Genomic DNA, 13898 nt, shown 5'->3' with positions numbered 1-13898 from the left:
ATAGATTATAATAATCTATTGCATATTTCAAAATAGCTACAAGAAAACAATTTGAATGTTTCTAGCATAAAGACAAATATTTAAGGTGACAGATATCACAATTACACTAATTTGATCTTTATAAATTATATGAATGTATTAAATTATCACATGTACCCCAAAAATATGTACATCTATTATGTATCAATAAAAATAAATAAATAAAAGAATCTGAGACAAGAAAAATACAAACCATTATAATCATAGTTTTTCTGCCTGTTCTCTGATTGCATTTCCTCCTTGATTTGATAATGCAACTGTTCGTGATATCATTTCTGCATAAGATAGTGGTTATTATTATTTTTTGGAAAGAAAAAAATAAAAACCCATCATTAATTCAACAAGAAAAACTAATAATAAAGTAGAACAATTATAACAATATACCTACCGTAATAAAAGTTATGAAAAAGAGAAAGAATATGGTCTCTTCTCTCTCTCAAAGTATCTCATCCCACTGCACTCACCCTGTTTCTTCTTGTGATCTATCCATAACCAAAATCGTGATCTTGTGGTAACTGAGAAGGCAACGAAGTGACTAACGGGCGGGTAGCATGCATGTAGCATGGAGACACTGGACAAAGGGAGGATTCATGCCCTGGGCAGGTTTCAACACAAAACTCAGAACACACCCATTTAAAACATGCATTATTTCTGGAATTCTCCATCACATATTTTCAGAACATAGTTGACTCTGGGTAACTAAGAAAGCAAAACCATGGGTAAGGGTGGTGGCGGGGGGGGGGGGGGCTCCTTACTGTATTATTGATTGACTGAGTCATTACACTATTAATATTTATCGATCACTTACTATATGCAAAGCTAGATGTAAAATGTTGAAGAAACAATAGTAATCAAAAACAGACTTGGGAGGCCGAGGTGGGTGCATTACAAGGTCAGGAGTTCAAGACCAGCCTGGCCAATATAGTGAAACCCCATATCTACTAAAAATATAAAAATTAGCCGGGCGTGGTGGCGGGCAACTGTAGTCCCAGCTAATCGGGAGGCTGAGGTAGAAGAATCGCTTGAACCCCAGAGGCGGAGGTTGCAGTGAGCCGAGATCGTGCCACTGCACTCCAGCCTGGGTGACAGAGCGAGACTCCACCTCAAGAAAAAAAAAAAACAGACATAGTCTCTGTTCTTATACACAGCCTAATATCACAAAAAAAATTAATCAAATAGAAAAACATATAACTCTGGCAAGATTGCTCTAGTGAACTTTGTTCCTTTTACAAAAAATAATTCCCCTTTCTCTCTAGGAGCTAGGCAACTGGTTCAAGACCAAAAGAATCCTATCTTCTCCCTGGTCACAGTTATTGGTTCAGAAATGGATGAGGACATGACACAAGGAGGGCCAGTGACATGAACGGAGAGGACTGCTGAGCACTCTTGGTCCAGAAGCTCTCTCACTCCTCTAAGGTTCTGGAAACAAGCGCCCCCAAACTGTTGATGGTTTCCCGTAACCGAGAGAGAGGACTCTGGCCAGACGATAAAATTTACGTTAGAGAAGACAAAGTAGAGAAAAGCACAAAATTGAATCTGTGGCAACATCACTCAAACCAATCAACCCTAAAGCCCATCTGGCTTCTGAACCCTCAAGACACAGGAGACAATAAAGCCACTAGGTTTGTTTAAAACAATTTGACTTCAGTTACTTGCAATGGCAGTCACTCTAAGCTGAAGAGCAATTCACCATACTAAAGGAGCTTAACAGAGGCAGATGTACTCAAGTTAGAGAAGGTAGCTTTGAGTAAGCATCTCTTAAACTGAGATCGGAAGAATAATTAGGAAGGGAAGGAAGGGCACTCCAGGCAGCTGGATCAGCATTTGCAAAGGTCCCCAGGGTAGAGGGGAAAGAGGTGAGTACTAAAGAATGAAAAGCAGCAAGCGAAAAATAAAAAGGTATGACATGGGACTGGAGAAGTGGGTAAGCGCCATACTCATCAGGGTCTCACAGGCTGTGTTAAGGAATTAGACTTCATCCTAAAAGTGCTGCAGGTTTTTGGAGAGAAGGTGATATAAAAATTACTGTCTATAGTGTGGTGACATTAATTCATATATATCTAAGGAACATACCTGACCACCAGTAACTATAATGAACATTTAATTTTCAAATAGCTTTTAAGACAACAGAAAAATTTCAGCAAACACTGTAATTTTTTTGACACACGTGGAATCTCTTCTACAAAGTTAACAGAAGGGCATCCAGACAGCTTGACAGTTCTAGTGAACCACACTTATGTCCTGAAACGTATTAATCTGGGATAGTTTACCTGGAAATTATTTGAAGACCTGGGCTCTACAAATGAAAGCTGACTGTAATTATCATCCAGCCCAGCTCTCACAGTACGCAGAAGCCAAGGGTGTAAGTGGGATTCCTAACGGGGCTTAATGTTATGAATGCCCAGGCACATGTGCTTGTCTCAAAGTGCTCCAAGACTTGAAATAAATAACAATGTCCTTATCTCAGAACGTCAAGAAACAGGAAAGAAAGTATGCTGCCTGCTAAGCTTTTTCTATTTCATGACTGCTTCATTTTACTTTCCCTTTGCACTGCAGAATTCCAGGAATTGATTTAAAAAAAGATAATTCTCCCAAAAAACTCATCTTCATTAACTGAAACTAACTGTTTTACTCTCTGCCAATATTACTGTAATCCATTTCACAGAAGCCAGGCTTTTATTACTCTTAAATATTGTTAGTTAACTCAAACTCACAATTACACATACAGATTACAAGTTTGCCAGGCTGAAGTGCTTCAATTGTGCTCAGAAAATAAATGTTTACATTAAAACGTTATAAAATATTAAATCATGTAATTCACTATAATAACAAAGAAATCATGAATTCTCTGTATATCTTCTATTGTTAATAACAGTCTACAGTATACTATCAACGATATGTACCGACCCATCCTCTGAGAGATCAGTTAACATCACAGATCTCAGTATTGCACATCTTAAGACACTAACCTAGTATTTTTCCAGTGATTAGCAAAATGTAGGCTGTTTTGTGTAAACAGACTCAACACTGCAAATTCTAAACGTTTTCTGTAAACAACCTACTGACCTGAACAAACAAGAGATGGCAGCTAATACACTCATTCGAAGAAGTCAATCAGAACTTCAAATATGTCACTAGAAAAATTACTAAAATGAGATACTGCTAAACAGCATGAAAAGGACTCTTCTCTTTTTTTTTTTTTGGTTATTTTCATTTTTTTTTATTATACTTTAAGTTCTAGGGTACATGTGCACAAGGTGCAGGTTTGTTACATATGTACACATGTGCCATGCTGGCATTAGGTATATCTCCTAATGCTATCCCTCCCCCCTCCCCCAACCCCACCACAGGCCCCGGTGTGTGATGTTCCCCATCCTGTGTCCAAGTGTTCTCGTTGTTCAATTCCCACCTATGAGTGAGAACATGCGGTGTTTGGTTTTCTGTCCTTGTGATAGTTTGCTCAAAATGATGGTTTCCAGCTTCATCCATGTCCCTACAAAGGGCATGAACTCATCCTTTTTTATGGCTGCATAGTATTCCATGGTGTATAAGTGCCACATTTTCGTAATCCAGTCTATCATTGATGGACATTTGGGTTGGTTCCAAGTCTTTGCTATTGTGAATAGTGCTGCAATAAACACATGTGTGCATGTGTCTTTATAGAGCATAATTTATAATCCTTTGGGTATATACCCAGTAATGAGATTGCCGGGTGAAATGGTATTTCTAGTTCTGATACCTAGGAATCCAACTTACAAGGGATGTGAAGGACCTCTTCAAGGAGAACTACAAACCACTGCTCAATGAAATAAAAGAGGACACAAACAAATGGAAGAACATTCCATGCTCATGGATAAGAAGAATCAATATTGTGAAAATGGCCATACTGCCCAAGGTAATTTATAGATTCAGTGCCATCCCCATCAAGCTACCAATGACTTTCTTCACAGAATTGGAAAAAACTACTTTAAAGTTCATATGGACCCAAAAAAGAGCCCGCATTGCCAAGTCAATCCTAAGCAAAAAGAACACAGCTGGAGGCATCACGCTACCTGACTTCAAACTATACTACAAGGCTACAGTAACCAAAACAGCATGGTACTGGTACCAAAACAGAGATATAGATCAACGGAACAGAACATGGCCCTCAGAAATAATACCACACATCTACAACCATCTGATCTTTAACAAACCTGACAAAAATAAGAAATGGGGAAAGGATTCCCTATTTAATAAATGGTGCTGGGAAAACTGGCTAGCCATATGTAGAAAGCTGAAACTGGATCCCTTCCTTACACCTTATACAAAAATTAATGCGAGATGGATTAAAGACTTAAATGTTAGACCTAAAACCATAAAAACCCTAGAAGAAAACCTAGGCAATACCATTCAGGACACAGGCATGGGCAAGGACTTCATGGCTAAAACACCAAAAGCAATGGCAATAAAAGCCAAAATTGACAAATGGGATCTAATTAAACTAAACAGCTTCTGCACAGCAAAAGAAACTACCATCAGAGTGAACAGGCAACCTACAGAATGGGAGAAAATTTTTGCAATCTATCCATCTGACAAAGGGCTAATATCCAGAATCTACAAAGAACTTAAACAAATTTACAAGAAAAAAATCAAACAACCCCATCAAAAAGTGGGTGAAGGATATGAACAGACACTTCTCAAAAGAAGACATTTATGCAGCCAACAGACACATGAAAAAATGCTCATCATCACTGGCCATCAGAGAAATGCAAATCAAAACCACAATGAGTTACCATTTCACACCAGTTAGAATGGCGATCATTAAAAAGTCAGGAAACAACAGGTGCTGGAGAGGATGTGGAGAAACAGGAATACTTTTACACTGTTGGTGGGAGTGTAAACTAGTTCAACCATTGTGGAAGACAGTGTGGCGATTTTTTTTTTTTTTTTTTTTGAGACAGAGTCTCGCTCTGTCTCCCAAGCTGGAGTGCAGTGGCGCGATCTCAGCTCACTACAAGCTCCACCTCCCAACTTCATGCCATTCTCCTGCCTCAGCCTCTCAAGTAGCTGGGACTACAGGCACCCACCACCACATCCGGCTAATTTTTTTTGTATTTTTTTAGTAGAGACGGGTTTTCACTGTGTTAGCCAGGATGGTCTCCATCTCCTGACCTCGTGATTCACCCGCCTGGGCCTCCCAAAGTGCTGGGATTACAGGTGTGAGTCACCATGCCCGGCCTGGACTGTTCTTTTCATGACAAAGCTCCTAGAAGAGAGAAAACAAACTCTAAATAAATAATAGCTATCATTACAATAAGCTGTAGCTAGTTTGATTAACAAATCATCCTAAAATATCCAGACAATATGAAAACATTATTCCTAAAATACTGGTCCCTCTTATGCAGCAAGAAAGAAAGAATGAAAGTGATCTATAACAGATTACAACAAATCGCACTGTAAAAGAATTCTCATGGTGGTCAGGGTTTGTAGCATGAAAAGATGGTTTCTTTCCTTTACAATGAAAAGAATTAATGAGTTTTTTTTTAAAGAAAAAAAACCTCTAGAAATAACTGACATTTGAAATACTTTACACAAAATAGTCAATTTTATTGTTACTGCCCACAAATACGGGAACCCTTAGCCTTCAATCAATGAAGCTAGAGTGTCTAGTTGCAACGTATCATAGCTTTCAAGATTTCTCAAAACAGAGAACAGATTTTCATAAGTATATCTGAAAAAATCTTCTACAGAAATGTGAGTCTCAGAGAATCCCCCAAGAGGAAATGTCTCACATACACACATAAATAGACAACCTAAAAAAGCACTACGTCTTTTCAAAGAGATGTTAATAGAATAAAATGTAAATTTATCTTAAATAACTAAAAAGCTAGTATAAAATCAACATTTGAGATTCCCAGAATATTTATAATATTTCCAATACAAACCGGTTAGCTTTACAAATAAGTGAGAATCCAACTAAATTAAAATTCAAATATGACTAAAATGTACCCATGTTATCCAAGAAAAATCAATAACCTTCCAATTCTTGAAGCTGGTACTTTATCTGTGAAGCAGTGTTGTATCATAGCTAGACAGATCACATCTCAGGCCAAGGTCCACACTAGCTACTTTCCAGCTGTGTGACCCTGGCTAAATAAACTCTCAGCTTCGTTTTTTTTTCTTTTTTTTTATTCTGTTTTATTGAGATGTTACCCAGCTATGTTACCCAGGCTGGCCTCAAACTCCCAAGCTCAAGTGATCCTCCTGCCTCAGCCTCCCACAGTGCTGGGATTACAGATGTGAGCCACCACACCTGGGCAGCTTCACTTTTCTTAAATGGAGATAACAGCTCTTCCATCAGGTCATGGGAAGATTAACTCAAATCATATCAGGATTCAGCTCATCTCGTGCCTAAAACATATGAAAGCCGATGTATTACCTTTTCACGGGATCTCCCCATTCTCACCCTCATGCACTCTACAGCTCTGGCCAAGCCTTCCGCAGGTCATGATTGTTTTTTCTTAGACGTCAATCAGTGTTTCTCCTTCATCCTTTCAAGGTAAAGGATGAATCATCTTCCACCTACAGTAGCCATCTTACCACCACACTCAAACATTTAAATCCTTCAATTCCTTTCAAGGCCCAGGAGAAACTTAAATCCTCTCAAGCCCAACACAAACACTACCTCCTCCATGAAGCCTCCTAATTCCTTCAGGTCAATGTTTCTCAGCCCTGGCTCTACCCAATCATGGAGAGAATTTTAAAAAAAAATTAAACAAAATTATCTGAAGCCTGGGCCTTAGCACTGCTGTTGGTCTGAGGTGTGGCCCAAGCATCAGGGATGAAGTGACCTCTCCTTGCACTGAGACCCCACAATGCTTCAGCAGCCCTTTGTACAGGATGGTGGAAAAGTTATTGCTGTTTTCACCCTTAAAAGTAACGGTCAAAACTGCAGCTACTTTCACCAACCTAATACCTTATTTTAATCATATACAAATGCATTTAAACTATAAACTTCCGGAAAACAGGATCAGTGTTTGATTCATATATCGCCCTCAAGTTACCACAAGAACAGTAATTTGAATTGCTAGGCTGCCAGCTATCTCTTGAATGCACAGGTAAATAAATAACATTTCAGTGCCTCTGGAATATAGGATTCAAAGTCATGATTTGAAACAAAAGATTATCAGTACCTAAATAAATAATCTCCATTTCGACAGCTCAGCTGTTAAGTTCTACTTATATAACTCAGCCAATGCATAAGGGAAGAAATCATTTATTCCAGAAAGAGAGAAAACATCACTAAAATAAAGCTAGTACAGGGCTAAACACTTCAGTGGTCCCTCCCTTCCCACCTCCTACCATTCTAAAACACTTAGAGTTCTCTAAATAGATCAAGCACCCTTCTTCCTCCATGCTTGGATATACATTGCAATCTTTAACCACATTCCTCATCTGGCTCTTACTTCTCATTCTGGAAACACCTTCTATGAAGGAAAGCCTTCCCATAGGTGAAACTCCTGGTTCAACATTCCTCTTCCCTATTCCTTTAGCGTTTACTAATATTACTCATATCGCAGCAATTGTCAAAAAGAAATTATTGGCCAAGCGCCACGACTCACAGCTATAATCTGAGCTCTTTGGGAAGCCAAGACAGGAGAGGCACTGAGGAGTTTGAGACCACCCTGGACGTCATAGTGAAATCTCATCTCTACAAAAAAAAAAAACACTTAAAAATTTGCCAGGCATGGTGGCATGAGCCTATAGGCCTAGCTACTCAGGAGGCTGAGGCAGGAAAACCACTTCAGCACGGGAGTTTGAAGTTACAACGAGATATGATAGCACTACTGCACTCCAGCTTAGTAAACAGAGACCCTGTCTCTATAAAATAAATTATTGTTTCGCTTATCTAGTCACCTACAAGTTTCTTAGGGGTGGGGAAGCTCTCATCACTGTGACTATATCATCTTATATAATATATGGTACTTATGGGCCGGGCGCGGTGGCTCATGCCTGTAATCCCCACACTTTGGGAGGCCAAGGCAGCTGGATCACCTGAGGTCAGGAGTTCAAGAAAAGCCTGGACAACATGGTGAAACTCCATCTCTACTAAAAATACAAAAAATTAGCCAGACGAGATTGCACCATTGCACTCCAGCCTGAGAAACAAGAGTGAAACTCTGTCTCAAAAAAAAAAAAAAGAAAAAAAGAAAAGAAAAACCATAACCTATAGTACTTAGGAAGTGTTCAATAAATGCTGAAGGAATGAACGAATGAGGAAAAAGTCTTCAGTTTGTTCATCTGTACAAATGAATGAGTTGATATCTAAGGTCTTCCCCCTTCCCCTTCGTGTTCTATTAAAATGAAGGATCAATGTATACTTGGATTCATGTGTGGTGTAGAATAGAATAATTTCTTTTTTTGTTGTTGTTGTTGTTGTTTTTTCTTTTTGGTAGACAGGGTCTCACTCTGTTGCCCAGACTACAGAGCAGTAATGTGATCATGGCTCAATGCAGCCTCAACCTCCAGGGCTCAAGCAATCCTCCCACCTCAGCCTCCCAAGTAGCTGGGACTACAGGCACATGCCACCACACCCAGTTAATTTTTGTATTTTTTGTGTAGAGGTGAGGTTTCGCTATGATGTATTTTTTGTATAGATGGGGTTTTGCCATGTTGCCCAGGCTGGTCTCAAACTCCTGGGCTCAAGTAATCCACCTGCCTCAGCCTCCCAAAGTGCTGGGATTACAGGTGTGAGCCACCATGCCCAGCTGAACAATTTCTAAATAACATCGTAAGTTACTACTACTATACAAATTTTACTTTATACATCATTTTGATATTTAAGCTTAAGGACAGTAAATTGTTGTAACACTGTTTATTATGATTAGAGAAATTTCTCTTCACAAAGCATTAAGTGGTCATTAACAACCCTAATTTTAATAGAAGGTAACACATGATCTTCCATAAAGAACTACAGGTAGTCGATAACTTTTGATAAATGAATACTAAAGAAATTTTTACGTTTTGATGCCTAAATGGTACCTCCTGTTTTACAGACACTCTCCAAGAAAAATTTCAACCCAGAATAGAATGACTATTAAAGGACGTATGTGTAAGGTCCATTCTTCAGCTTCTGGCCCAAATCTACTTACAATCTCAAATCGAGTTATTTTTTTTCAGTCATGTCCACAATGAAGATGTGCAAAAGTGAGATGTAGCTACGGAATGATTATTTTCTTTTAGCCTCTCCAGGAAATGATGTCCAACACATTGGTAAACCATTTTAAATAAAATAATAAGGTATTTTTGTGAAGACTTGGCTCAGAATTAACTGGGAAGCCTATCACTTTCCTAACTGCAACCATTGCTCGTACTAACAGAGGACTAAGCTACCCAAACTATTTAAACTATACATATTTATTTGGAAAAGTTTTATTTGATTACAACAAAGTTGAGTCATTTAGATACATTAATTATATACGTTAATGATTAAATTCCTTGATAATTAGGTAGAAACAATTGTATATAGTAATTATTCCAACTTTATTCTCAAAAGCAAAATATAATAAAATAATGTAATCCTTGCTATTTTTAAAAAAGCCAAAATAATCTTCAAGTTTTTCCTTTTCACTCTGATAGCATTCTCTATCAGTAACTTGCATTAATGTTGTAGCTTTGAGGTGCCACATATCATTTCATATCACCGGCACACAATAGTGTATCAAGAGAAATCAGCTCTGAATCTTACTCTATAACAATGTGCAATTGCCTTGGTCTTGGATCCTTTAAGAAATAGCAAAGGGAAAACTCAAAAAAGCCCTTTCAATAAACCAGAGGCTAGATTTGCTCAATGACCTGACCAACCAGGAAGTAATAGAAGTTTTGCTATCCTGTTTAAAAAATAATAATAAATAATAACAGACATGAGAGTTTCAAGAAATCAGGGAGGAGACTTAAAGATATCTTAATAAAAGTATTTTCTCTTCAGTGCCTTTTAAAAAATGTCATTGCATCAGGATTAGTAAGAATATCTGGATGCAAAGACACCAGGTTGCAAGTACACTAAAGAATGGTAAGGTCAGAGAAGTGTTTTTTCTGCCTTTAAAGTTCCTGAAAATAGAGGCTGGGCGTGATGACTCACACCTGTAATCCCAGCATTTTGGGAGGCCGAGGCGGGAGGATTGCCTGAGGTCAGGAGTTCGAGACCAGCCTGACCAACATGGTGAAACCCTGTCTCTACTAAAAATACAAAAATTAGCTGGGCGAGGTAGCGCGCGCCTGTAATCCCAGCTACTCGGGAGGCTGAGGCAGGAGAATGGCTTGAACCTGGGAGGCATAGGTTGCAGTGAGCCCGAGATCCCGCCACTGCACTCCAGCCTGGGCGACAGAGCGAGACTCCATCTCAAAAAAAAAAGAAAAGGAAAAAGAAAAGTTCCTGAAAATATAAAGTTGTTTAGACATACAGCAGGTATATCGTTTCAAAACCAAATACACTAAAGCAGATGAGAACACAACCGTGACCAAGTGGTTCGGAGAAAGACGGATTTTAATGCAAAGTTGTTTTGTTTTTACGCATAACGTACTTCTCGCTGTGCTTGAGTGCAGAAAGGTATGGTTCTTCCTAAGGTTGATTACATAAAGCAAGATTCCAAAAACAAGAAAAATGCTTTGCAAACACAGTAACTAGGACTGGCTGAAGCTTCCTGCGCCCAGTCCCATGCTCAAAGATCAGAACAAGCAACTTTATCCACCACTTTAATAAGATGATTCAAAAAAGCTGAAGTCTTCTGAAGAAAGCCATGGTTGAAAACTTGTTCCGCTTCTTGGAGAAAGCCTATAAGCCCTAAAGGTCTCTAATTATTCTCCAAAGTCTACAACCCAAGCTGCATTTTATGCATTTATTAGGTTACAAAACCACGGGAACTCTTCACTCAAAAGCAAAAACACATCCGGAAAGAGGAAAAAATCCACGGCCAATGTAAACCCCCTGCAACACCAACCGCCCACGTCGTACCCCAGGCTGCAACGAGGCCGGCACTCACCCACCGCTCGCCCGGGAAGCCCAGACCCAGGTGTTTCAAAATCAGAAGCACGGCAGGCTCGTTCGCTCTCACGGGCAAGAATCTTAAACCCCAACTTCAGAGATACCCGCGCACGCTGGGCGCTGCCATTTTGACAGAAAGCGGGCCTGCCCCAGAGGCCCCTACGCAGGTTGCCCTGAGCAGAGCCGGAGTGCCACAGAACCCCTAGCTCATCACCTCCACACCCAGACCTCGCATCCCCCGGCCTGAGGAATGCCAAGAAACCCCACCCTGCCGACCAGGATCCGGCGAAGTCAAGTCACCCTTGAAATCCCGCAAGGTCTCTCAGGCAGCGCCGAGGGCGACCGCAGCCGGCGTGGGAGGGCCATCGGCGGTCAGGGGCGGGGCGTTGGTGCGGCGGCCTTCGGTAACCCGGGCAACGCGGCCTCCTGGAGGTAGGAAGGGGCGCTGCCCCCGAAACACAAATGTCTCCGCCAAGACCCCAGACGGTTCGCAAAGGCTCTCCGTGATGCAACTGCACGTCCCTCGAATGCCCGGGCCTCCGATATCCGTCCGCCAGGAGCTTGGCTGGATGCACGGGCGGCCGGTCCTCTTATTTCCCCGCCCTCCCGCCGCGTGGAGCGGCTGCTGGGTCCCGAGCCTCCCGGCGGGGGCGGGATCGGGGCGGGGCGGAGGCATCTCCCTCCCCGCCCCGCCCCCTTAGCTGCCCCGAGCCCTGCCTGCGCCCGCCCCCGAAGCGGCGCGGGACGCCTGGCGCCGTCCGCGATCCGCAGGGCTGCCCGCTTAGGCTTAGGCCCGGCCCGCTGGCAAGGCCGAGCCGCTGCATTTTATTTCGTTCGTGGTTTCCGCACAGGCTGGAGTTTCGTGGGTTGGGTCGTACTTGGGACTTCGGCGAAGAGGACCCGTTTATTTTTTTTTCTTTCCAAAATGGCAGCCTCCAGTCGCGCACAAGTGTTAGCTCTGTACCGGGCGATGCTGAGAGAGAGCAAGCGTTTCAGCGCCTACAATTACAGGTGACCCAGCGGGCGCCGGGGGCCGGGGGCCAGGGGCCGGGGACCGGCGGTGCGGGCTGACGCGGAATGTCCCCGGGGACTGGGAGCCACCGTGGTGCGCCGGCGGGTGCGAGGCAAGGACCGGGTTCCGCCATCGAAAAGCGTGCTCCTGCCTACAGGTGTGGCCTCTGAGACCTCGGGGAGGAGCCCTTCTTTCTACCAGGGCAGACGTTCACGTCTTGTGACGTTTTCCCCCTAAAGGCTGTCTTGATAGTTATTCTAGGAGCATGATTAGTGTTATGTTTCTAGAGAAGAGAAAAAAGGGATGGAAATCAGCCATTGGTGAAGTTAAGGCCAGTGTGTTGCATATGTAAAACTTCCCTTGAGCATTGGAAGAGTTGAGAGTGGAAGTGGCCGGTGAGTAGCACACTGCGACAAAGCTGAAGGCACACTCTAGCACCTCCCTAAAATTTCCTAGGTGTCGTAATGAGTTCTTTTGGTTGCAAGAATCCATTCTATTTAGGGTATGGTGGAAGTGCGTAGCGGAAAAGGAAAAAGGGTCTCACAAGCTTTGGAGCCGAAACCTCAGTTTCTCCTGGCTCACCAGACAGAGTTCCCGCTTACTGGACCTTGACAGCAGGATACTGAGGGCCTAAACTCTTACATCTTTAATATAACACATTCACTTTTTCTCACGCCTCCCCAATCCCCTATTTGCCTATGAGTCTTTTATTGTTACTCTTTGTATGTTTTTTCTAATTCAGAGCCTCTGCTTTCACAGTGTTGCTGGTTCTGACCCATCATTTTCTTATGGATTCTCTCTCTGCAATTTTTTTTAGATTTGTTTTTTGTTTTGTTTTTACTAACTACCTGTCTCTCTCTGAGTTTGAGCCATATTCCCATGAGAAAGAATCTGGTTGGATCAGCTCATCTCTTTACCTCAAGCCTCACTTAGGTGACTGGCCAGACTGTGGATTGGATGTCATAAGAGCAGAGCATACCCTTGGAACACACCTGGTTAGGTAGGCCCCCCTCCAGCAGGTGTGTGAGCTGGCAGGCCCTGAGATGGGTCTGCCCAGTACAACCTCTGTCAGAGGACAGGAACACTAAGTCTCTTAAGCAGTGACTCTCAAATTTTTAGAAACTCGCCTGGAAAATATACTCATGCTGCAAATTTGAAAACAGCATCTGGGTCATACCACTGAGGTTGTATCCACCCAGTTAAGTGGTTAAATTTCACGGGAGAGAATGATTTTACTTAATAACTTTGACTTTGGAGAATAAAGAGTGTAATAATAGCATACTGGTGGAATTTTAGCAAGAATTAACCAAACACCTAGCACCAAGTACTTAACCAAGTCTGTTGAGGAAACACATGAAATATGCAAGTTAAATAAATAGAAACCGTTTGATTTCACCATAGTCTGGAGTAAGATAGTTTGTCATTAAAGCTTACTCAGGATACTCAAGGACTTGGAATCAGCAGGCAGTTCACACACTAAGGAAAGTGGCAGGGAGAGGGTTTATGTGAGAGCATGCAAGAAAGTCAAGGTGGAGCCCTCGAAGACTATAACTTGGACAAGTCACTCAATCTCTGTATTTCAGTTTCCTTGTTTATGAAATAGACTGTTGAACTAGACAATCTCTAAGGACCCTTCCGTTTCTGAAATTCTCTTTGGAAATGATTTATGAGCAAATGAGGCCCAAGTGTTTTCAAATGAGTAATTGCCAACTGAACAGGAAAATCATTTACAAAACTCAACAGGAAAATCATTCAAACTTTAGGAAAATCATTCAAGACTGTACCTGAAAGGCAGAAAATTGAAAATGGGTTTCAGTATGGGCA

At 41.6% G+C, this 13898-nt stretch overlaps 2 protein-coding genes across 9 annotated transcripts in view; one reads left to right on the top strand and one right to left on the bottom strand.

Moving 5' to 3' along the window:
• The window catches only part of FARS2 (phenylalanyl-tRNA synthetase 2, mitochondrial), a 511717-nt gene extending 499973 nt beyond the window's left edge, over positions 1–11744 (bottom strand). The window contains exon 1 of one of the 5 annotated variants that reach the window (XM_055391452.2): positions 11363–11744. The gene's annotated coding sequence lies outside the window, so the exon portion shown is untranslated. Of the gene's footprint in view, positions 1–11060 lie in introns of all 5 variants that reach the window. The other 4 variants (XM_055391451.2, XM_004043229.5, XM_063707300.1 and 1 more) reach the window with 4 other exon arrangements.
• The window catches only part of LYRM4 (LYR motif containing 4), a 148930-nt gene continuing 146275 nt past the window's right edge, over positions 11244–13898 (top strand). Inside the window, exon 1 of one of the 4 annotated variants that reach the window (XM_019029612.4) lies at positions 11244–11494. In XM_019029612.4, coding sequence (XP_018885157.1) covers positions 11313–11494 — 182 coding nt within the window. In that variant the 5' untranslated portion in view covers positions 11244–11312. Of the gene's footprint in view, positions 11495–11688; positions 12074–13898 lie in introns of those variants that run through there. The other 3 variants (XM_019029614.3, XM_019029611.3, XM_063707303.1) reach the window with 3 other exon arrangements.

This window comes from Gorilla gorilla, chromosome 5, assembly GCF_029281585.2.
Source record: "Gorilla gorilla gorilla isolate KB3781 chromosome 5, NHGRI_mGorGor1-v2.1_pri, whole genome shotgun sequence".
NCBI lineage: Eukaryota > Metazoa > Chordata > Mammalia > Primates > Hominidae > Gorilla > Gorilla gorilla.
This window is presented reverse-complemented; position numbering and strand designations above follow the sequence as displayed.